We start from the raw sequence: 25,200 nt of genomic DNA, 5'->3' as shown, positions 1-25,200 counted from the left end.
AGCTCAGTGCTCCTTGGATAAATTCTTGGATGACTCTCTGTTGACTTTAATTTCCTCCAACTGATAGAGTGGAAAATCAAGCATGCACAGAAAAAAAGGTGTGCAATAACGTTGCCTCACACTGTCCTCAGCTCTGCTGGGAAAGACGGAGAAGCTTTCGATTCGCTCATTAACTGAATAACGATGTTTTTTAGCCAAAGAGCAGAGTGGGAACCAGTCAGCTCAGCAGCCATGATGAGTCACTGCTTAATTACTACACAGCCAGGAGACCTTGGTTTCCTCCAGCTTCCCAATGACATTATTGGAAACTGGTTCTGAAGATTACTTCAAGCTGTATTTTATGAGACATGAAATTGCTGAACGAAGCAAAAGACCCCGAACAGGAGCACAAAAGGCTCTGGCAGAGCATGAGGGTACATTACTGATGGCCTATCAATAACCATATGCTTGGAAACCTGTTAATCATTCTTCATTCACCCGACTGCTCCGGAGGAAAGCAGAAGACCCAAACAGATCCTCTAAGGACACGCGGAGACATTTCTAACACTCAGTAAAATTAAACCTACCTATTAGAAACTGTTCTGTTAAATGGATTTTAACTGGTTGTAAAAACCAAATATAAACAACAAGGATGTTTCTTCTGCAGCAAAGATGCAATTAGTGCAAAGAGACCCAAAATACATCACTGCCTGAGTGGTAAGGTAGCATTAATAAGGGCTACTGTCTTCAAAGTCTTGCACAGAATGCTTAGAAGTGGGTTTCGGGGCAAAATACTAAAAGCACAAATATAGGTGAAGACGGCATGGCTCTTTAGCAGAATAGATCTCTGAACATTGGATTTGTTTTCCAAATTTAGCAGCTCTGGGTGAAAGACTGGAACACAATCCACGGGGAGACTGAAAGAGAATCTTTATTCTCTGGACTAATGCAGGAAAATTGAGTGTGTGTCGTGTGTTAATAACTGAGTTCAGTCATACTGCACTCATTCTCTATGGGTAATCCCCTCCTTTCTTTCTTTTTTTTAGCAAATATGTTTGTTTCTTCTGTGACTCTTTAATCAGTCATAACATAATAATCATCTTTCACTCATTAACGACTGCCTATATAATAAACACAGTACTTTAGTACACAGTACATTACTTTGTAGTGCATTGTGGGCAGGAAGTTGTGAACATGCCATAGATGCAACTTTTTCAAAATATGTCATGGGAATTTGTTAGGGCACTATAACGTATATGCGTCACGTGTTGAATTTGGATGCTCAACGCAGATTAACTGACAATGAAAATAAGTGTCATTTTAGTAAATTAACTGGCAACATTGTTTCACAAGCTTTTCACAAAGCTTTATGGTATACAAATAATGGAAAAGGACTAAAACTGGTACCCCACATTGAGTGCATAAACCTAAAATACAATATCCAATGAAAACAGTTTCTAAATGGAAAAAATGGAGCTTGCCTTCATGCAAAGGCTTCCCCGATTTAAGTCAAACAAGTGCAAGAGGCTGTCAAAAGCTGTTAGAGTGAAAAATGAGCTGACTTCAAACAAATTGGGCTGCCACTGCAATATTCCAAACTGCCATCAGTTATGCAGTGAATACATTTGTCATGTTGCTGCCATTGATTGGTGTGTTTCAGTAAAATAGAGGCAACTGCTCAATTGCTTCCTAATAGCCCAGAGGACATGGCAGTCGATGCACGATTTGAACACTTAAGCAAAAACAAGAATACATAAATGCAGAGAAGAAAGGAGGAAAAGAAACATTTTGCCTTAATTTATATAAAAAGAAAGAATATATATATTTAAATTAGAGTTTTGTCATCTGGCACTGTGGTCAGTGTGATCTGATAATGACAGTCCAAATCTAAGGTGTATTTTTACACGTCTTTGTTATAAAAACAAGACTTGCATGAGTATCCTAGAATGGTTGAAACAAATTTGACAAATTCAAATTGCTATTCAAATTAACTTATATCTCTAACTCATATTTCTCACACAGTAAAAGACTGTAGGGTCCTAACAGGACTTCCTGCAAAGCACTATAGGCACTCAAGTCTATAATTTTTTTTAGAAAAGGTTTAAAGTTATCTTTGGGTCGTGGAAACATTTTAGCATTTTGCATATTAGGACATGGTGTCCAGTCAGAGGGCATACAAGTGGATCACCAAAAAATGACAGCTGTGCCTTTTGATAAAATCCTGCAGTGGACTAAGCTGTACAAGCATGTTGTGATGAACTGAAAGCCTCTTACAGGACCAACAACATTCTCCACTTGCACTTTTCCAGCTGACACAGCAGTTCAGGAGCCAAACGTATAACCGATTTATGCAACAAACTTCAGCTCCGTCCTCGTACTGTGAAGGAACTGTTATTATTACAGGGAGTATTCCTAAATGTATATATTTTCTACAAAAAGAAAAAATCTGCCTTTACATTCTGCGTGTGTTTGTGTGTCTGCAAGACACCATTGATTTTTTTCCTCCTTCTACTATTTTGAGGTGTAAGGCAGATGATGTGTGGGCGGCTTCCCTCCCTGAGCCTGAGGTGAATTTCTCTCATACAGAGTAGTAAAATATTCTTCATCTTCCCCCACCCTTCCCAAGATCCTGCAAGCAATCGAAACTACCTCGCACAACAAAGATGGATGGGTAGATAGAGAGAGAAACGTTTTAGATGTCTTGATATAAGAAGGAAGATATATCTAATGGCCCTGTGGAAGAAGTCCTTTGAATATTTAAGAAGCTCTTCAATTTAGTCTTAATGCTCCGAGGAATGCTGCAAGCCAGGATGAGTAAAAAGCCGTTTCCAACTGTTTTTATCTCTGTATAATTAAAGGTATTATCATATTTAGCAGTTTCCATAAGTTGGCTGATTGTGCGAGGGATTCCCTGAACCCGGCAGAGAAGAAGCCTCTATGTTTCTTTGGGAATTGCTTTACCAGCAAACTGTACAGGTTGTCAGATTGAGCAACGAGTCAGTACTGGATTTTTACACAAAGTGCTTTCTACTGCGAGAGTTGGTGCATAAGTCTTTTTGGGGGCCCGTTCAAAGACAGCTGGATATCAATTATCAGGACAGCGCCATCAGGGGATGTGGACTGCAGAAGCGCTGACGTGCTGAACTGCTCCCCCCCCACACACTGCCAGCGCTGTTGCCATCTGAGCCCGGCCATGACAGATGGGCAGGCCGGGACACGTGAAAAAAAAAGTGCCAGAAGAGTTTCACCAGTCCCGGTCCCTTTGGGAGACATTCAAGGACTCCGGGTCCATTAGGAGTATGAGCAGGACTGGTATCTGGTCACCTTGCCACCTTGAAACATAATTTATTTAGCACACTTCAAACAGTCAACAGTTTAACCATTGTTCCAAATCAGGTATGTCAGACTGCAGGTTGTGTTGTTACCCCAGTAATCGACTCAACCGAGGGTTAAAATGGATGTAACACCGGTTTGACCTGTGGTAACTGTCTCTACGAATTGTGGAATAATGCACTCTAAGCTGTGCTGATATAGAAAATAACAGAGTCAAAATAGAAGGTCAGAAGTTCTCAGGTTTATTTCAAAACATAAATATTCAATTCAATAACTGAGGGCAAACATTTTTACATAGTGACAAACACCAACATAGTTACACTCTGGAGAGCAAATACCTCCGCACTTGAAACTGTTGAGACACACTGTCAACCTGCTCAGGTTGCACCAAATATAAATGATTAAAAATTATAATAATTCTTTAAAAAAAACATTTGAATTAATGTGACCTGAAACAGGAATCGAGACGTATGTGTGTGTGTGTGTATATATATATATATATATATAGCCCTTCATGGCTAATCAAACTACAACACAAGATTTCTTTTTGATTTTTTGTGGCAAATATGAAAGGCTGAATGAGATCTGACACAATGAGTCACACTCGAGAGTTGAGGTGGAGGGACTGGATGTGATTTGGAATACCTCTGAGGCAGATGGATCTCTCCAATCAGCCAGGCTGCATCCCAATGTCACTGCTGACACAAACCACAAGCAACTCTATTATTTTCTTTCTTTTAAATACTGACCACTGCACTCTGGTTATTAGCCTGCAAGATACCTTGCTGAGTTGCATTAAACGGCTAATAAAGAGAACCCTATGCTAATGAGGTAATGTCAAGGATTTTAGCCTCAATTGCCACTAATGACCCTTGACACATCATACGGTGGCACAGAGTTACTTTGGAAGGCCTTTAACTTTGTTGCAGCCCTGTGGAACGATGCTCTTGAAAGCATCAGCTTGCAATAATGAGAGGACGTGTTCAGTTATTCATCAGTGGTGCTCCACCAGTGTTTGCACAGACCTCTTAATTTGTCCTGACCAGTGCCAAGAGGACCCGTTTATTTCTAGTCAATCAACGCAGCTGGGCTTTTATGTGTCACTAGGGTCTGTTGTACATTTATGTGTATGTATTCGGCTGATGATGCTCTTTGAACAATAATCAAATTCATGTTGGAGGAGGAACTGTGAAGCCATCATGACCTTGTGTTTTCAAAGGCCACGCAAGTAACTCAGGTTTGGTGTGAACACAGCTTTAAAGGTTCAGGTGATGAGTGCTTATTTGGTTTGGTGTTATTCTCAATTGTTTTGCTGTAAATAAAACTCATGAAAAGACCAAAACTAATAATGGCTTGATTTCACTAACAAGTATTGTCTGACATAGACCCAGTTAAAGGGATTACAGTCATACACCATCCGGCTGCTGTAAATACTTACTGGCACAACAAATGTGTAACAATCCTCAGCAGAAAAAAGCCCCTAACAAATGCACCATTTATTCCAGTTTGAGTTATGTTTGCTAATAATAACAGATCCCAGCAGTTTTCAAAACTTATTTTAAAAACTGCTTTTTTCGCGAGTCATTTTAAACATTACTGTCTTCAATTGGAACTTAAGAGCTCTGAGCAACAGACAAGGTACGGATGTATTACATGTTTGGTCCTCTGGCATGGCATTGGTGTGTACTATAACATACATATATATTTATAGCCTTTGCCTCACAAAGACTGGAACACAAACAGGAGGCCATACTTATTTGTTTTAGTTTGTTTAAATGTCCCTTCTCTGCTCTTCTCTTGCTAGCAGTTCAGTGACTGGACTGCTAATGGACCCTAACGAACAGGAAGTGGAAAGCAGTATATAACAAGCCACTGGAGACGTCATGCTGTACTCCAGAGGGCCATTAGCCAAAGTTTCCATTTATTCATCCATACTCCAAAAGAGAGTGTAGTGGCTTCTTGCTAATTGCCAACAGAAAACTGTTGAGGGTGCTGGGGAGGGTGCTGCACCCAGGCAGCAGACTCCTCTCTCCTCGTCCCTGATGGTTGTGTTCCACTCTGTGATTGTCTGTGATGCATGCAGAGAGGCAGGCGATACTGCTGTACTGACAGCTGGTTCCTTGCAGACCCGAAGAAGTTTGTATGTTGACGTAAGAGTCTGGGACGCAGAGTGGTGCATGAGCAGTGTAGCTATGGCGTCACACGATGACACGAGGAGGAGTTCGGCGTGTGACGGGCAGGAGGAGCAGAGTAGACGGTGGCTGGATGGCATGACTCCAGAAGATGGGTAGAGTTATGATTATGTTACTTAAGGTGCGAGTGAGGGAGCTTGTTAACGCCCTCACTGTTGAAAAGTTGGACGCAGGCCGGCTCTGGCTCGCACGCTGAGCTTTAGACGCCACCAAATGATATAAGTGGAGCGTAACTGACACCGTGGCGTGCCCGATGGAAGCCCCAGGGAAGGGGAAGGTTGAGCCGGAAAACAAAACACTAAAGCAGGTCATGTAATAGGCCTCTCGTATGGCGCCTGTCTTCGTCAGGCCCACTGGAGGAAACCTAATTTATTTAATAGCCCGCCGCCTCAATGCCAGGCGTTTTAGTGAGAAAACAGAAGGCAGCCGCGATGAAAGCGTAGCGGGAGAGAGAGAGAGAGGACAAACACTTTCCTCACATTCGCTGGCGAGATGTGATTTCCAAAGTGAAGATCTGTGTCGGCCATCTGGCGATAGTGGATGGCAGGAAACCATGTCAGCGTGCTATTTTTCAATAATGCAAGTGTGCATGCTGTCACCACATAGCTGACAGTTCAAGGGAAGATTTCTGCAAAATGTCAACTTTTTGTGTGTGCTCTGTACGCCTTCCATTCAGTTCCTATAAATCTATTTCTTTCACCCGAAAGCCAAGATAGACCTGACTTCAACACAATGTCACAACAAAACAGCTTCCCATTTACAGAGTGCTGGGGTAAGTATTCAGTGTTAAGTCCCTGGGAACGGTGGCGCCAGTGTGGAGGTTTCAATGGCATCTATCAATCCACCGCTTTGGTCCAGAATGAACAATCTCAACAACTTGGATAATTGCGGCGCAATCATGTACACTTCTTCCTTTGGCCGACCACGAGGTTCACATCTGTGGTTTGGAGTAAAATATTTTACTATTTGATAGAGACATTCACGCAGGATGAATTCCAATTTGTCAAATACTTTGAATTATCACTGAATACCTGCAAAACTAATGACATTCCCATCAGTGTCAGCTGTAGTGTTTAGTGCTGATTCACTAAGACTAAAAACACACTGCGGTTTCCTCAGACCTGCCAACAATTCATGAATTTTCTTAGTTGTTGCAGATGTCCTTGCAAGTTCTTGTATCTTTCTCTGTGGTGAGTTTGATAGTGGTGCAAACTTTTATATACCTTAAGCCTTAAAAAGGTGCTGTGAAAACAATAATCACACTGGCTTCCCATTTAACTGAGGAAATAGAAAACACAACACTCTGTGTCCACTTTTTTCGTTTTGTCCAAGTGGACAAATAGGAATCACAGTGCATTTTATTGGAATAAATAACCTCTTATTCATTTTACACACTCATGACCCTTTGGGGGCCAGTGCATTTTTTGCTGCCCTGATTTATTTACAACATCTGACCTCCCTGTTGAGGGGGGTTTGACAATTTCTCCTTTATACTTGATTCATTATTATATACAACTTTACAATTGAGTCCACTACAAATTATTGTATTTGCTTTCAGGAGCGTTTAGAGATTTAGCCGTCATGCCATTCTCTTATAAGCTTGGAGTCATATTCTGTTTATAAAGGTTACTGGCAGAGATAAATCAAATTTAAAGTTAAAATGTCCAATCAGAATTTGCATTTGCTTTCAGTGAAATGAAAGAGCATTTCCCATTCAACAAAACACAACCTGCTGATTGCGTAATCTGTCATTTGTTTCAGCCTGTGCAGTTGTGGGAGGTGACAAATGACAGAAAAATGCTAAAAGAGTCACAGCATCATCCAGAAAAGGTTTTATTTTTCAGATATTATGACATTATCAAACACTCATAATAACCCCACATCATGAATAGTTTAATGAATGCATGGCACCAGACACCAGCAACGAGCGCTCACACACACACACACACATATATATATATATATATATATATATATATATATATATATATATATCATATTAGTGTCTGGCAGATTCATATACCTCCATCAACTCTCCTCCATGCTTTAATATTATAAAATGCAAATGTCATTTCACCCACTTCACACGGAGATGAATCTGTTATTCATGCATTACTGGAGAAAGCCTCACCACCACATCCTTCTCATTACACCAGTCGTAAGTGTTAATTTACACACTAACCTTTCCCATTCATACCATATTTTAGAACCCTTTTCTTTCCACAACTTAGAAATAACTTGAGTTTGTGATGCTACCTAATATTAAATAGAAATAGAGGCATATCTACGATTATAGCTCTCCTGAAAACAGGTTTACATTAACGTAGCAGGCGATGATATTCTTTATGATGAAAGTGATGTGAGATGTTTTGGGGGTTGGGTCAAGTGATTTAGTTCCCATTCAGACACACAGCTACAGGTAACGGGCAGTGTCATGAAGTTATCAGCAAACACTGAAGGAAGTCACATCAACCAGTCAGTAGCAACACACTGTCTAAATAACACGTTAAAGAATAATTCTGGTTTATCACAACTTGGAACTTATTTTTGTCGTTTTGGTCAATTCCTTCTATTTGTAGTAATTTCTATATCATTAACTGTGATATATACTGTAGTTTTGGTCCAAATTACTATGAACTGCTACAACTCTACAGATATAAGCCAATAAAATGTAAATAGAATCTATGGAGAATTGTGTAACAGTTTTGAATTTTTTTTTAAATAACTGTGCTGTACACATTTAGCTTAAGTTTACATAACATTAGATTATAGCTTTATAAAAATGTGAAATATCATAATATACAAACACTGGCAAGGGGCCCACCTGTAAATACTATACTGTACAACAGTGTGCATACTTCTTATATCAAATATCCTAATACACATACTTAAACTGTGGTAATTCTCCTGACATTCTTGGAGCTCTGCTCTAGACACACCTGGGCTGGGTTTTCATTGTGTAGAGACGGACTGCTGGAGCACACGACATCAGGGACCTGGGAGCACAACATCAATTTTAGATTTAGTGACGAGAATAAACCAGGTCATTTTCTGCAGCAGATTCCTGTCCTGAAACCTTTCTCCTATACACAAGTACAGCAGTGACACTGGAGGGCTTTTATTTATATCGTACTTGCCAAACAATACGGCGTACAATCACCGCAGACCGTTCTAAGGACGATTGCAAGACAACTATTGCTTTGAAAAGGCTTCGAAATGTCTTCCACCTTTAGTAAATCCAGATAAGTTAATCCTATTACCAGACTCATTACTTCAAAGACAGTGAATCGGATGTGAACTTGTGACCTCAAGTCAGAGCCGCTCTGTATCAGACATAAAAGAGGCCCAGTCCAGAAGGGAACACTTGTCCTTCCTCCGTTCATTATTAGATACCAGGATATTACACGAAATGTCAATATCGGTGTCTTATCCAGAATCAATATTACAATCTATTTGTCGATTACAGGAAAGTCTGAGAAAGCCCCGTGAGGCACAATTATCTCATCAACATTGACAGGCTACAATCATCTCAGATAATTTATTGGACAGAGGACAGAGGTGGGGGTGGGGGGTGCCACATGCAGCAAAGGCTCCAAAACAAGAATGGAAACCACAATGTTGTAATTTAATGGCGTACGCTGTAACCACTCTGCTACCAAGGTGGATGGATACGTTTCTCAGATCAGTGTTTAGTGCAGATATGTAACATTCCACTATATTACTTTCTGCTCATTTATTTGGTGACCCTAATAAAATCTGCTTCCCACCTGTGGGTCACGACCCAGTCTTTGGGGATGATTTAGATGATAAACCACGATGCCCTGTAAGCTAAAAATAGTGCTGATGGCCTTTTGTGGAGCCACGCCAGAAGGCATGTTATTCCACATCTCTGTCTGACATCAACATGGGAGGATGTGGCAGAAACTCCAGCTGCAGACTGAATGATTGCATTGTTCAGCTACAGTCGATATCTCTCTGTCTCTCTCTCTCTCTCTGCCCTCCACTTTCTCTATCTTACCTTGTGAAAGCTGTCCTCCTGTCTATGAGTTTCCATATACTCATTGTAAACTGCATCTGCAGGGTGAAAAACAGCAGTTGAGCCTGATCTGACCTTGCAGTCCCTCTGACCGGCCACAGAATTTAGTTTATGTAATCCATCACAGTGAACATCACATCTGCATTACTTATTGTAACATTATTACTTTGGCAAATCAATCTGCAATGCAACTTCTTTACCTAGAAATCATAATTTAACTTAAAAGAATGCATATAGTGGCTTTATCTGATCGGTTTTGCAAAAATATAAAGTGTATATAATTTGTAATTAAGCTGCAAAAACATGCAAACATACTGAAAAGGTTCATTTAAAGTAACTGATGCTATATTAAATTATTGATCACACCTACCAGAGATTTTTGAAACTGTTCATTTGACATATTAGGATGAAACATTTGTAAAGGGCAAAACTTCAGCACCTCATCAAGTAAAAACAATAACCTTATTAAACAGAAATATTGTGATCATTCAGTGTTTGTAATAATCCTACCTACCTGTGCAGTTAGTACAGTTATTGATTTATCACAGTCAGAATAAACGTTCATATCTCTACAGATGTTCTGCAGTCAACAGCGTTATTGTGATGAAACCGCTGTAGCTGAAGTTAACACTTAACCACTCTCTCACCTGTGGGGCCTTCACTAGAATATCCCAGGTTAACCTTCCCTGCTGTCGCCTCAGCAACCGGGCTTCTCCTGCTCACCGATTGGTCAAACCTGCAAATGCCCAAATGAATGTTCCAATGAGGGAAAAACCCCAAAACGTTACCTGAAAGACGCTGTTTTTCTTTTCTCACAAAGCTGCAGTATATCCGGGGCCTCTGCATTGTTTTCATCATACCGTGCTTTGACAGATAAGCAGCATATGAATAAACATCATCATTTTTCAGTGCATTTTATCCAACCCAACACTTGCTCAATGAGAAACATGTTTCAGCTCCATGGTAAAATGCTGACAACTATAATGCATAATGTATCTGCCTCTTAAACGAGCTTAAACAACAATTTGAATCTAAATTAAGTTGTTACGAAATGTAATGACTATTTAATGCATGTCATTTCAAATTCATGTCTTCAATTTTATTTCATAATGAGGAACAATAAAAGCCCATTCATTCTCAGAAACAAGTTGTACGTATTAACCGAGACTGCTGAGTATTCATATTCGCTTATGCAAAGCATAAATGAAGCTCAATGTAACCAGGACTCCTTCACAGATTATTGGCAGCTTCTTTCTCCTCATGTCAGTCACTTCGGACTCCACAGTTGATCTTAAGAGTTGTTTTTTTTTTTTTTGTTGGTTTGAAAAGTGAAAAAACTAAATACAAGTTTTCATTGTTTGGAAATAGCCTCATACAGCAAAGGGTGTCTCCAGAAAGAGCTCTTAAATCTTACCTTATTGCCTCCTGTGGGCTCCGTTCTGAAAGAAAACGAGGCATTAAGTTTACAAAATTATTATGAGCCGTCAGCTGCCAACTTTATTATTCTCACTGCATTGACCAAAGAACCATTGTGCTTGCTCACTGCACCAGCAGCAGTCTGAAAGTTGTAAATGTCCCAGCGTTTATTAGTTTTGGGCTCTGCACTAATATCATAGCCTCCAGTCAGTTTGTATTTCAACAGTGAAAGCTGGAGCTGAGTGTTAATGAGTTTTCAAACACTGCTTCATGGTTGTCTTTGCCAGGTCCTCCTGGCCACGGAGAGAACACAACAATATAAAAAAGCTGCAGATGGCGCTTGCCTCAGGAGACACATAAACTGCTCCTTTTACAGGGAGAGGAATTACCATTGTCATGATGTTGCTGTCATGCTGGCCAGAAGTCTTTGAGGGTGACTATATTAGATCCCTTCTATTTCCCAAGAAAATTACAAAGCATACTCCCCATAGAGCTGCATGACTGAAAGAAGAGTTTAGTGGCTTGGAAGCATGCCACATCCTCTAACATGTCGACTCCTCACGAAGTTATTTAACTTGGGAGTATTAAAGCTGTAAGGACGATAGCGAAGGTATCACACGTTTCAGGTACAGAATCAGGTGCCTGAGGAAAAAGGTCACACCTGCTTCCTAATAATCCCTTATTGCTAAACCATAGCTGTGATTTGCAATAGTCCAGCATCAGTCACAGGGATTATACTGAATTCTAAATGAGTGACTTAGGGCCACTTTTTGTTATCGCGCACAAACAGGGCTCCTCTGCCACCTTGTGCCATAAAACAACGATCCCCCTAGGAGATGTCACTCCTGAAACAGCTCTGCAACATCCCTCTTTCCTGGCCACACTGTTTTACAACATCACACCACTTTACTTCCTACAGCTTGCATCAACCTCGTTCTGTGTGGAGAGCTGACAAGTAGTCCAGCCCCATCAGAAATATTCTGTGTCGGCTTAAGAGCTGTAAAAGAGTGGAAATAAAACTGTGTGGTGGTTTTAAGCCCTTATTACCGTAATGGGCTTTTCCTGAGCCATGCAATTTGGTTTTGCCTTAGTCACCTTTCAACTTAAAGGCCGCTGGTGCCCTTGATGCCAAGCCTAAAAGCAGATAGTCTGACAGTACATTAATATAAACATTAAACATGTCTAACATTAATAATTTTAGTTATTATAAGCACCAGTTATAGGCTTCTGTGTAAAGGTTACAGCATTACTTCTCTGATCATTTCTTTCATATCCAAGCAATGTTTCTCTATAATTCTGCTTTTATTATTCTCTGTAATATGGCCACAAAATATCTCTCCATTGCAAGTGCCCCTTCAGGGAGGATCTGTAGTGTGTATGTGAGTGTGTGAGTGTGTGTGTGTGTGTGTGTGTGTGTGTGTCTGTCTGTATGTATGTATGTAGGTTCGTGTCACACTTTTGCAGGTGTATTGGTGGGGATCCAAGGGAGTGCCAAGTCGAATTTGGTGCAATTTGGGCATGTGACACATTCAGTAATAATAACCTTTGTATAAACAAGCACACAGCGGGGGCACCTGGATAACTAGTGTTCCATGGATGCTGGATATATGTACGTTACAACCGGATTACACTTTCCAGAAGAGGATGGCCAACTGGAAGCAGAGGCAGAATCAGACCAGAGTGTATTTCACCAGTGTGACCATGAGTAAGCCATGACTTTATGTTTTTTTTTCTATTTTTCCGTGAGTAGGACGGTATCTCCTCGGCCGACTAGATGTGTGTCTTGATATTAACAATGTTTATGCCAGCAAAATAACTACACATTAAATCCTCCTATATACTTTATATACCTGCCTGAGGCCTACATAAGCCTCAGGCAGTTGCCTACCTTGCCTAATGGTTAAGTCAATACCACAGGCAGAGCATTTGGCATTTGCTGTGTCCAAAATGAATGACTCATCTGCAGGATCCAGGTGTGAGTCAGGGCCTCGCGTTCCCCAAGGTTCACTATCTGCCAGTGTACAAACAGCTGCTGTCCTTTAGCACACAGTCTGATAGCGTGCACAAGGTCGTCTGCACATCTCACTGGCCTTCATCAGGCCGACTGTTCACTTGTTCAGGGAGAGGACCAATAGTCATTCATCGGCCCTGTGTGATTTCTCCCGGTTTTTCAAACCTCCAACCCTGCAGTCACACGGTACACATACTTCTCCAACCTTTGTGCTGCTGCTGTTTCCTGAGACGGAAAGCTTTGTGCTGACGACCAATGTTCTGCCTTTGTCAGAAAATATATATTGTGTCCTTGGTGAAGGCCAGCATGGGGCAGTGCCGAGTCACCGTGTGTAACCGCCCATCTTCTTCATTATACTTTAATCGCACTTTCTGGACTGGAAAAGTGTAGGAAGGTGACGTTTTCTTTTCACCTAGAGCGATTCAAGGAAGAGAAAAAGTGCATACTTGCTTGTCTCCTTTGTCTGCACCAGAGGACGATGCAGATGCAGAGCAGGAGGGGCAGCAGGAGTGCAGAGAGGGAGGCAGTTACTGCCAGAGGGACTGTGCAGTCATCTTCCTGCACTACCTCTGCAACTGAGGAGAGAAGGTCACATCAGTGTTTTGGTAAAGAAATGCTGAAGCAGTGTTGTTACCTTGCGATTCAATTACAGATTTGCAGACATAGTGTAAAGAAAGCTGTGTTCATTGTCCTGTTTTAATTTGCAGTAGTATGTGTGAGGGTGTCTGCAGAGGGGAGCGGCTCTGAGTGGATTTCAAGAAAGTGTTACAATTACAAATGGAACATTAGGAAGATAATAATGCAGTATTTGTATTCGGGCCTCAGAGAGGTTTGCTCTGTGATGCAAACTCGGCACAGTGTTGATCTGGCAGCTCCTCTCTGCTCCACTTGTCTCTTCCATAATAACGCTCAGTGATGATTCGCAGGCTTCCCAAAGGGAAGGGACAGAAAGGGGGGGCAACAAAGCGAGACACACAAAGAGAGACAGAGAAAAGGAATGTAGAGGGAAAATAACTAAACTAGGATGGAACAAAGAGAGATTCTCACTGTGCATCTCTGTTATTTAATGTTAATCTCTCACCCACTGTCAGCCGGACGCTGCTCTTCACTGGTATGGCGAGGGCTGACACCGAGGCCAGACAATCCACACGAGAGCTCTTCGCTGCCGTTATGCTGAGGTTGCTGTTCACAGTGAAGAGGCTCTTCCCTGACTCTTCACTGCTGATGTTGGATCCTCCCTGGTTCACCTCCATGCCATCCCCAGATAGAGAGAGAATTAGTATATCCTGTTGACTAATTGCGATGGCTCTAATCTGACTCAATAGGATGTTGTATTTATTCTGTGAACACTCAAAACAGAACTGCCATGTTTGTTTTTAAATTGCAGAGCTTTTAAAAGGCTGAGCTCTTTGGAAATGACGGATCCATTTATTTTTTTTTATCTCTTATATCTTTGATTTGTTCAGTCAATAGAAAGCTCCATTGAGCAGCATGTCTTTCCAGATATAATGACATGATAATCCTCATACTTTATTTTGACCCCTGTAAAAGCAGTGCACATCTCAACATGGCAGTTTAACCGGTCTGGGTCTTTGGGCGACTTTCTCCCAGCAGAAAACTTTCTCTGCACAGACACTACATTATTAAACCCCCCCAGCCTGTACTGGGGGGTTTCGGGGATACTAGTGAAATGTTGACTAAAAGTTCAGCCATGCATCTTGTAATGCTATAAACCAAATGCATTGTACTGTATTAGGGTTAACTGATAAAACGGGGTATCTTGATCTACGTTTTATCAAATATAATTCTTTGCTAAGTTCTCAAAATGACAATGACGATGTATATACTTACCTTTTTGCCATTGACCAGCCACTGCAAAGTGGGTCCAGGGTACCATCCTGCTGCTTGGCATTCAAACAGGACCGACTGACCCTTAAAAGCCAACTCGTGGTCCCCAACGACATTCACGCTACCCTTTTCTGCAGTCAGAAGAAAGTACATTTACAAACTACAGTTTCTTTTCTTACGTTATGCATCTGCAAGCATGGCTATGTACTTGCTGCATATTCCTGTTAATGCATGAGTTTATGAATACTGCCACCGGCTAGGAATCTATAAAGTTCTGTTAAAATGCCTGTTGTTTCATGCATGCATCTGTATGCAAAGATCTCCAGTTGGCCTGCTCAATTACAAAAGACAAGTCTCATTTGCCTGACAAGTGCTTCTCCTGCTTTCCCCTTCTTCTCCTTCCCTGCCAGCCAAATACGCCACTTAACGCCCTGAGAGATATGGTAACTGATATGTGAAGTCTATTGTCTGGCAGAATGAAAGGCGGTGGGTGCAACAGACTATTGCTACCGACAGAAAGATAATTACAGAAGCTTCCGTGCTTTGTCTAAGCAAATGACTGTCTGTGTTGATTTAAGTTCAAATCCTCAGCTTATTTGCACGCATTATAGTCAGACTATCCCTTTTCTGCAGGAGATCTTATTTGATGACTGATTTGGTGTCATAACCATTGTACCATCCAATTCTGAGTGGACTCTGGCTGCTCTAGGAGAATCTCTGCGCCATTGAATAAAGGTTGGCGAGGAACCAGCAGCCTCATTTGCACTGACTGATGAGGGGCTCTGGGCGATCATGGCTGATTGATACTTCTGAATAGAGAAATTAATGACATCAGCACTCTCTCCCAAAGCTCCAATTCAAGCGATCCCTGAGATAAAGTCTCACAGGATTTTTTCATCGCGGTAGGGAAACTCTGCAGTGGCAGGCTGTGTGAGGTGGGGGAGTCCTCGGCTAACACTAATTCCAGGGTTTTTTTTGTATGACTGTGTGCAGAATTGCATGCATGTGGATTTTGCATACATTACATGAAAAGCAATGTATACTATGTGTGGGTGTATATTTATTTCAATGAGGGAGGCACTATGCATCACAGGCGTGTTAACTCGGGTCTGATTTGTATAGAAGAGCTGTCCTTTTCTGCAGCTTTAGCTTTCACTGCAGCCCCTGCTTGTACTCCACATCCCATGCAACTCTATTGATCTGCTCAAGTGGGAGGGGTGCGTGTGTGTGTGTTTGTGTTTAGTGTGTGTGTGTGTGCGTGCGAGTGTGTGTGCATTGTGTGTGAGAAATAAGCAGAGAAGGAGCAGCGAGAGAAAGCAGGAGTGTGTTGTCATATTTACATCATCTTCATATTGGACCATTAAAGCACGAGTGTGGATGATAGCGCAGAGAGTCATACAGCCCGCGGTGGAGTTGTGTGGCTCTTTGCCAACAGTATATTTGACGGTGCAGTACACAAATCACAGGCAGAGTTGCTGACTGTTAACCGGGCGTGCCAGGATGCACAATTAATTCAAAGGCTGTGTCAGGCCACAGTGATTCTGCATCCAGACTGGAGGGCCTGGTTCACCATGCACCACTGTTAATGGCAGCATATGTCAGTGGGGATTTGTGGCACTGGCAGCAATAGATGCTCTCTCCGTAATATATTGGAGGCAATGGTTCATTGGTTTTGCTTCCTCACGCTTTTTGCAGAAGATGTTTCCACGCAGGTTTTCCTTGGCTGAGTTCTCAGTTGAGTTTGTTCGTACTGTAGATGCAAATGAGTGATGAGGTCAAGAGGAGCACAGGTCCGAGCAAAGTGTTGAAGCTTTGGTGTAATAAGTTATCTAGTTTGAGGCATGCAACCTCATAAAACTGTTGCTGTGTGAATAGCACGTTTCACTGAAATGCATGTGTCAATTATTACAAATATGCACTTTTCATCAAGCAATCTTAAAGGGTTGTGCAAAACTTTGACGCTTTTTTAATAAAGATATAAATTACATTTGTCTTCTCTGACAAATGAGTTGGATTGGCCTCCCTTCAGAAAAATTGCTTTGAGACAAGTTGAACTTGCTTTAGACTTTTTTTTTCTTGGTTATTACTATGAGGGAAGTCCCACTTCAATGCTCTCCAGGTTCAGATATCAACACCATCAGACCTGCAGAGACCTATTGATTCTTATTTAGTCCTGACTCTAAACTTGGCGGTAAATGTGCCACCCAGTCTTCACACAGCATCTGCATAAAACTATACGTTAATTCACCTGATCTAATCTGATCTATCTAATCTGAGGGCCAATCAATTCCTCTCCCGGACACCAGCCACACTGTCTTTAACAATGTCACCGAGACCATCAAACATGCCTGGGCCACTGTACTCCTCCACGCAGGACCAAATTATTTCCCACAATTGATAAACACCGTGATTGATCACCCAGGTGCTTGTTGTTATTAATAATAATAATAATAATACATTTTATTTATAGGCGCCTTTCAGAGCATTCAAGGACACTGTACCATGTTCAGCTGCATTTGCACAAAACTTTCATTCTTGAATCCCCGCTTCAAGCTAATTAAAACAAAAGGCACTTAATTAGGATGAGCACCTTGAAAGCTGAGGCAAAATACAACAATTTTGAGCTCTGACTCTGTGTTCTTTATTTTTTTTGTGAGTAGAGACGACAATGTGTGGGTGGGCAGGATAGAAGCAGCTATATACCTTTTGCTTAGTACCTTCATTTACCTCTTTTTGTTTTTACACGCTGCTTTTTGCCTCGTCAACGTTACATACAGGGTTTCTGCACTCTCTCACACTGCAATAGCTGCAATTCAGACTTGCCATCTGCTTCATTTCTTGCGCGTGCGTGCATGTATGTTACATTTCTTTGCAAAAAAGTGAGTAGCCCTGAGAGGAGCTGGCTGCACAAAAAGCCTTTGAAAATCTCTGCAGCCAAAATAAATAGTTCCTTGCTTCTATCATGAGCTATATATACAGATACATGCATATAGATAGATAGATAGATAGATAGATAGATAGATAGATAGATAGATAGATAGATAGATAGATAGACATACACAGATACATACACATATATTCACAGATACATGCATACGCATACACAGATACATGCATACACAGATATACATATTTACAGAAACATGCACACAGCGGCCACTCTTATTCTATCTCATGCACATTCACACATACAGACCTTGTACAAACAGGCTTGCTGTTTTCCTCTCAAGGCCCTGGAGGTCACAGGTCACTTGTCCCTGGTTGTGCCTCTCTGTGTGCTTCAGGATAAACTCCCAGCCATCTCCCCGTGAGACGGAGCTCTTCACGGCTGTCACATTAGGGTTGATGGAGGGCAGGACGCCAAACTCCTTGGAGATGGTGAGAACCGTCGTACCGTTCAGCAGCCACACCATGACGGTCCACTGGGAGTTGAAGGTACTGCAGGTAAAACGGGCCTCCTCTCCCCGCAGGACGGTTAGTGTTTTAGGTGACAGCTTCATCTGAGCTGCGACTTCTACGAGTCCAAAGAGAAGCCGACATAAAACACACGCGCTTATTTCCTTTCTTGTTGAGAGTTAGATGAGAAGATCAATAACACTCTCACGTCGTACACTAAATATGTAGCAGTAACCTGTAGGGTTTGATAAAGCCACAAGGATTACATGATTGTGGCTAAAATAGAAAAAAATGTTCACAGCCCACTGTGCACTGTTCTCTTCAGTTCCTCCATAAACAACATCACTCAGACAAACACAGAGACACATCACTGCACACGTCCCCAGTTGAATTCCAGCGTATCTTTGTGGCTTTCTATCGCTGACAAATGAAGGAGGAAAGGAATTTATGTTATTGGCCAACCGTGAAATATGAAATGTTTACACCACAGTACTCGGGGTATAACTTATGTGGTTACCTTCCATAGCCAGTATGCTTCATCATAAATTATGCATCTGTTTGGGAAATGAGGGCCGAGAAATATTGAGGCCAGCCTATATATGGCTATTTCTTTTGGATGGCTAAAAAGTGGGCAGACTTTCAGTTTCAGATTGATTGAAGGATGGATGTCATGATATTATTGGTTGAAACTGTTGGTACTAGCTCTCATGATCACACGTCATATTTTGTTTTACAGGAAGCTAAACGGAAGGGAAAGAGTATTGCATTTTTACATAAAATACAAAGATTTTTTTTGTCATGTCTTTTGGATATATATTTAAAAATATGCACAGTTTGACTAGGTTTGTGATCTTAAAGGGGCATTTTTTATCAATCTGGCAGCACACTGAGGCCTGATTGTAGTACAAGCATACACTGGCCTCTGTGACGTATCGCCAATCGAACAAGCCGCTTTGTTTGTTTTGAGCTGAACTGAACTCTCACCTTGAATCCCGAATGAAAGTAGAAGCATGAGCAGATATAAGATGTCCATGTTTAATCTGTAGATCCGGTCAATCCATGGTTCAATGCTGAATGGACATGAAACACAAAGAATTTAATTATTGCCTGCAGAGGAGCCCAGTTGATCATAATCTCAAACCTTCAGCCATGGTTGCAACGAGGCTCCACTACTTTGGTTCAGACGGGAATGACCATGACATTTGGTACGCATGTCCATGTTGCCAAGAGGATAAATGGTACGTTCCCATCTGCCTTGGCTGTACTTTGTGTTGTTTAGTGCTAATTGAAAAATGTTAGCATGGTAAAAAAAAAAAAAAAAAAACTACCTGCTTAAAATTAGCATGTTAGCGTTGTCAATGTGAGCATATTAGCATGTTGATGTTAGCATTTCGCTCAAAGCACTGCTGTGCTTAAGTACAGTCTTACAAAAAAAACTAATTTATAAAACATAATCCATATCCTACATCTTCTGTAAATGCAAGAAAACCCTTCATTCTTTTTGTATTAATTCATTGCCTTGTGCATTCATCAAAGTGCAGTGTTAAAAGCCGAGCAGCTGCATGTTGTACTAGCTGAGAGCGTGAGATAGTTTGTTGGTTTAACCCTGAATGCAGTGAATTATAGTGCATTGTTACCGAGGTGACATAAAAGCATGAATGACCTCAAGATCAGGTTGAGAGAGTAAAACCTGATTTGAGATGCTCCCAAAGTGATAAAAAGAGAAATGAATGACTTAAATAACATTCTTTTTTTGTCACTTTCACAGGTTTTGACATTTGAAGACAGGCAACCATGATATTTTGGGTAAATTTGGATAGACTTTGCAGGACCAGAAACAATCATTTCCGATGATTCTTAGCTGGGGAACGTTTTAGGGCATCCAGTACGTTATTTCTGACAGAAAAGATAATAGAAATAAGTAAATTGCCTTGATAGGACCATAAAGTTACTTCATGGAAGGAACTTTCTGATCGTTTTACCACAAACTGAATTTTGGTCAAGTGCAACAGTTGAATTTAATTCAGGTCAGAGTACCAAGTTGCCTTGTACAATCTCTGACATCTTGTATGTAAATAACTTGCAGCACCTGTCTCTCAACCATTTTTTTCCACGCATTGCACGAAGCAGCATCTCCTGAATGATGTCCAAGTTAAGTGGACAATAAAGGACCATAAACATCGTGTGTTTGTCTGACTCACCTCAGTCCGGTGTCTCTGTGGATCAGCGGAGATTGTCGTGCACGGTGGATGCATGTCAGCGATGCTGCACCTTCCTCATTCTTGGTGCTCAGTCATGTCACCCCAAACCGCCTGTTAAATATTACCAACCTCATGGGAACTTTGCCCCGTGCTACACACAGATGTAAATATAGAGTGACTCTGACGGCAAACAATGCCCCTCGTTAGTCCCCAGATCCCAGGGTGCCATAAGTAGACCTCTGCCCTCTTCTTATGAACAGATCTGGACACACTGGATGACGTATCCATAAGCATGGCAGATGAATGGTTCCTCAGAAGGACTATTTAACTTACAGCCACACTAGCTCTGTGATGCTGGATGGCAGTCCGTCTGTCTGTTGGTTTGCCCACCAGTTTGATCCAGATTGAAATATTTCAACATTCATGATCCCCAGAGGATGAATCCTAATGACTGTATTGCCTCTACCAACATCATTTGGGGTTTTAGTGAAATGTCTAAACATCCATTGGATTGCCAAGAAATTGCAAAGAATCGGATCAAAATGTAAATTTACCCTACACACGCCCATCAACAATATAAAGGTATAGTGTACTGTATATTTGGTTGAAGTAGTAGTATATTTCAAGTATTCTTTAGTGCATTAAGGTTGTTGTTGTTCTTCATGTTTAACCACTTCTTTAAAGTCTCAGTGAGTGTAGTGTTACTGTCTGAGCTCACCAAAGCAAATTCCTATCAACTATGTTAAATGGCAAAAGATAGTATTGAATGAGAATGTTAAAGGAGACACATCTTGCTCTTTTTCAGGTTGCATTTTTGGTTTCTACTACAACATGTTAACACAATTTAATCTTAAAAAGAATATAATATTCTATAATATATACTTGTATTAATTCCCGGTTTGAAAAAGCTCAGCGTATTCTGCTGCTGATCGGCATCTTAAGGTAGCTGTCAGGCCGTGGGTGGATGGACTCCGACGATGTGATATAACAATATGCGCAAAGATGTTTATAAAAAAATATATTTGATATTTTATATCAAATCATTCTCCCTGTAAAACAAAATATGACTTGTACTTACATAAGCTAGTCCCAATAACCAGTTGCAACCGATAATTGCATCCATCAATCAATCTGAAACTTTAGCCACCATTGCTAATTAGAAAATGTTAGCATGCTAACATGCTGAGATGGTGGACATGGTGAACATTATCTACACATCAGCATGTAAGCATGCAGCTGTTTAGGTACAGCCTCTCCGTGCTGCTAGCATTTCTGTAGACTGAGAATTTTTGGTTGAGTCATTATATTGTGTTTTTTCCATTTTGTTCAATGACTATTTAAAGTATTGTAGAGTAAATGTTTTCTTACTCTTGGTAACTGTATGGCAGTGGACCTGTAGAGGACGGCCTATTGTAGAGGTCTATTTAGCCTGTTAACACTAACATGGTATTGTTAAGTACTTACAATGCTAAAATATATTTCTATAGCATCGGAGGCTCCCTCCACCCCTTTTTCTCTTCTTCTTTTATTCCTGTTTGCCCCGGTGCTGTTCCTCTGCACAATGACCCACTGCGCTGACAAAGAGTTAAAAATAAACCAAAACTGGAACCACTGAGGTTTCTTTTTTTTTTACCAGTCTACTTTATTGCCTTTTCCATTGCACCAAAGTCTTAGTCACGTGTTTCACTCTTCATTCAACAAAGTGCATTGATTTGACAGCAGTATTGGCAGAAGTAATTGGTGGTGGTGGTGGAGTAGTTTGCAGTTTTGCAGTTTGTGCATTCTTTTGTTTTTGTTGACACTGGTAAAGCCGGCGATGAAAGAGCAGAACACACTAAAGAGTGAGCAGGAACCTCAATCTGACGTAGACCACAGGTAATATCTTTTGAAAAGGTCACTGCCTCCTTGTGTTAGAAAACTACACTCAACAAAAATATAAACGCAACACTTTTGTTTTTGCTCCCATTTTTCATGAGATGGACTTAAAGATCTAAAATTCATTCCAGATACACAATATTACCATTTCTCTCAAACATTGTTCACAAATCAGTCTAAATGTGTGATAGTGAGCACTTCTGCTTTGCTGAGATAATCCATCCCACCTCACAGGTGTGCCACATCAAGATGCTGATCTGACATCATGATTAGTGCACAGGTGTGCCTTAGACTGTCCACAATAAAAGGCCACCCTGAAATGTGCATTTTTTTGCTTTATTGGGGGTCTGGGGACCAGTCAGTATCTGGTGTGACCACCATTTGCCTCATGCAGTGCAACACATCTTCTTCGCATAGAGTTTATCAGATTGTCAATTGTGGCCTGTGGAATGTTGGTCCACTCCTCTTCAATGGCTGTGCGAAGTTGCTGGATATTAGTGGGAACTGGTACACGCTGTCGTATACGCCGGTCAAGCACATCCCAAACATGCTCAATGGGTGACATGTCCGGTGAGTATGCTGGCCATGCAAGAACTGGGACATTTTCAGCTTCCAAGAATTGTGTACAGATCCTTGCAACATGGGGCCGTGCATTATCTTGCTGAAACATGAGGTGATGTTCATGGATGTATGGCACAACAATGGGCCTCAGGATCTCATCACGGTATCTCTGTGCATTCAAAATGCCATCAATAAAATGCACCTGTGTTCTTCGTCCATAACAGATGCCTGCCCATACCATAACCCCACCACCACCATGGGCCACTCGATCCACAACATTGACATCAGCAAAGCGCTCACCCACACGACGCCACACACGCTGTCTGCCATCTGCCCTGAACAATGTAAACCGAGATTCATCCGTGAAGAGAACACCTCTCCAACGTGCCAGACGCCATCGAATGTGAGCATTTGCCCACTCAAGTCTGTTACGGCGACGAGCTGGAGTCAGGTCAAGACCCCGATGAGGATGACGGGCATGCAGTTGAGCTTCCCTGAGACGGTTTCTGACAGTTTGTGCAGAAATTGTTTGGTTATGCAAACCAATTGTTTCAGCAGCTGTCTGAGTGGCTGGTCTCAGACGATCTTGGAGGTGAACCTGCTGGATGTGGAGGTCCTGGGCTGGTGTGGTTACACGTGGTCTGCGGTTGTGAGGCCGGTTGGATGTACTGCCATATTCTCTGAAACGCCTTTGGAGACAGCTTATGGTGGAGAAATGAACATTCAATGCACGAGCAACAGATCTGGTTGACATTCCTGCTGTCAGCATGCCAATTGCACGCTCCCTCAATGCTTGTGGCATCTGTGGCATTTTGCTGTGAGACAAAACTGCACATTTCAGAGTGGCCTTTTAGTGTGGGCAGTATAAGGTACACCTGTGCACTAATCATGATGTCAGATCAGCATCTTGATGTGGCACACCTGTGAGGTGGGATGGATTATCTCAGCAAAGCAGAAGTGCTCACTATCACACATTTAGACAGATTTGTGAACAATGTTTGAGAGAAATTGTAATATTGTGTATCTGGAATGAATTTTAGATCTTTAAGTCCATCTCATGAAAAATGGGAGCAAAAACAAAAGTGTTGCGTTTATATTTTTGTTGAGTGTAGAATTACTCAAAGTAAAACATATAAAAACATGTAGAAATATGTTTGAATTCATCAATATGACTGTTCTGCATTTTACAAGAGCTACTCATTAAAAACCAACTGACACCATGAGGTTATTCTGCACATTTTCATTACAGTATGTCACTAAACTCAAAATATAAAAATTAATTCAACATTGCAGTCAAAGGCAAATGTGGGTTAGGGCTTTTCAGTTTGGATTGTGCCTTCAAGCACATGACCGACAGTTTCCAGTGGGGTCCAATGTGGCCTTGGAGAGATACGGAGGGGGGGTCAAGCATCAAGGGTCAGGGAGAAACATAAAGGGGGGCTCCTTCAGGCTGAAACACAAGGCGAACAGGAAACAAACAAAAAAACGAGGTCACACATTTCCCAGTAGACAATCTGTGGTAGCTGAGACAACCACCACCTCCACCATGTCACTGCCACCCAACATGCCGCTCCTCCAGAGGCACATCTGAAGCTCACTTAGCAGCTTCCTCTAACCAGGCATGACAGGGGCTCGCAGGGGTTGGAGACAGCTATGGGAGGAGGGAGATGAGCACTGCCTTTCCTTCAAAGCTTCTTCTGTGGCTCTTAACTCAGTGGGGTCATAGAAGCCTGACATGCAGAGAAGGACTACAAGACAGGCTTTGAAGATTAGGATTACTATTATTATCATCATCATCATTGCCACCGCCTCAGAGGAACAACAAAGAATAGAATTGTGGGATGTTATTGTTATGGCTCCAGATGATCCCCAGGCATACTGTGTGCTCACTGAAGCTGTTTGCAGACGGGGCCAGTAGTGGCAGTCCCTTGTAAATATGCTGCTGCATTATTTAGTTTCCTCTGACTGAACATCTCAAAGTGCAGGTCAACAGAAAACTAAAGACAACTACATGCAAACATCAAGGTGCTGCGAGGAGCGTATCAGCGTTTTTATGCATCTTACGTGTAAAGGCAGGAACATTACAGAAGTTTGAGTCATTGTCTGTTCTTATTTAAAGTTATTTTATCTAATAGCTGGGTCAAAGAGTCACGCAAAATCAAAACACAGTTTAATTAATCTGGTTACATAAATGCGGTATTAGAAACTCTAAGAGGACTTATTTGTAATGTTTGCTACCATTTCACAAAATGTTTTACTGCCCTCCAGTGGTAAAGCAAAAGCAGTGGAGAAAGAGTGTGTTTTACCTGGAGAGAGACTTCCCCTGGCTTTAACAACTCAGCTTCTTCCTCC

At 41.5% G+C, this 25,200-nt stretch overlaps 1 protein-coding gene across 2 annotated transcripts; it reads right to left on the bottom strand.

Moving 5' to 3' along the window:
• Nucleotides 1-8,277: 8,277 nt before the first annotated feature.
• igsf5b (immunoglobulin superfamily, member 5b) lies at nucleotides 8,278-20,532 on the bottom strand. Of its 2 annotated transcripts, XM_084019121.1 has the most exons (10): nucleotides 20,413-20,532; nucleotides 19,196-19,281; nucleotides 18,012-18,329; nucleotides 14,819-14,946; nucleotides 14,049-14,214; nucleotides 13,414-13,542; nucleotides 10,955-10,979; nucleotides 10,188-10,276; nucleotides 9,523-9,578; nucleotides 8,278-8,500 (listed from the first exon to the last, which is right to left on the bottom strand). In XM_084019121.1, the coding sequence occupies exons 2-10, from the start codon at nucleotides 19,242-19,244 to the stop codon at nucleotides 8,393-8,395; spliced, it is 1,068 nt and encodes a 355-aa protein (XP_083875247.1). In that variant the 5' UTR covers nucleotides 19,245-19,281; nucleotides 20,413-20,532; the 3' UTR covers nucleotides 8,278-8,392. The 2 variants fall into 2 exon arrangements, with proteins under 2 accessions (XP_083875247.1, XP_083875248.1); XM_084019122.1 differs by lacking the exon at nucleotides 9,523-9,578 and having other exon boundaries at nucleotides 8,372-8,500.
• Between the last annotated feature and the right edge of the window lie 4,668 nt (nucleotides 20,533-25,200).

The sequence above is a fragment of the Eutrigla gurnardus genome, assembly GCF_963514095.1.
Source record: "Eutrigla gurnardus genome assembly, chromosome: 10".
Classification (NCBI taxonomy): domain Eukaryota; kingdom Metazoa; phylum Chordata; class Actinopteri; order Perciformes; family Triglidae; genus Eutrigla; species Eutrigla gurnardus.
The sequence above is the reverse complement of the archived record's forward strand: the minus strand, read 5'-3'. Positions and strand labels throughout refer to the sequence as shown.

Bases quoted from the DNA above. Each gene is read 5' to 3' on its own strand.
- igsf5b (XM_084019121.1), bottom strand. From the start codon at position 19,244: ATGGACATCTTATATCTGCTCATGCTTCTACTTTCATTCGGGATTCAA. The intron at 14,947-18,011 runs GTCTGTATGTGT...TTCTGACTGCAG, and splicing joins AGCAAGCCTGTTTGTACAAG to AAAAGGGTAGCGTGAATGTC. The intron at 9,579-10,187 runs GTGAGAGAGTGG...TTCACCCTGCAG, and splicing joins TTCTAGTGAAGGCCCCACAG to ATGCAGTTTACAATGAGTAT.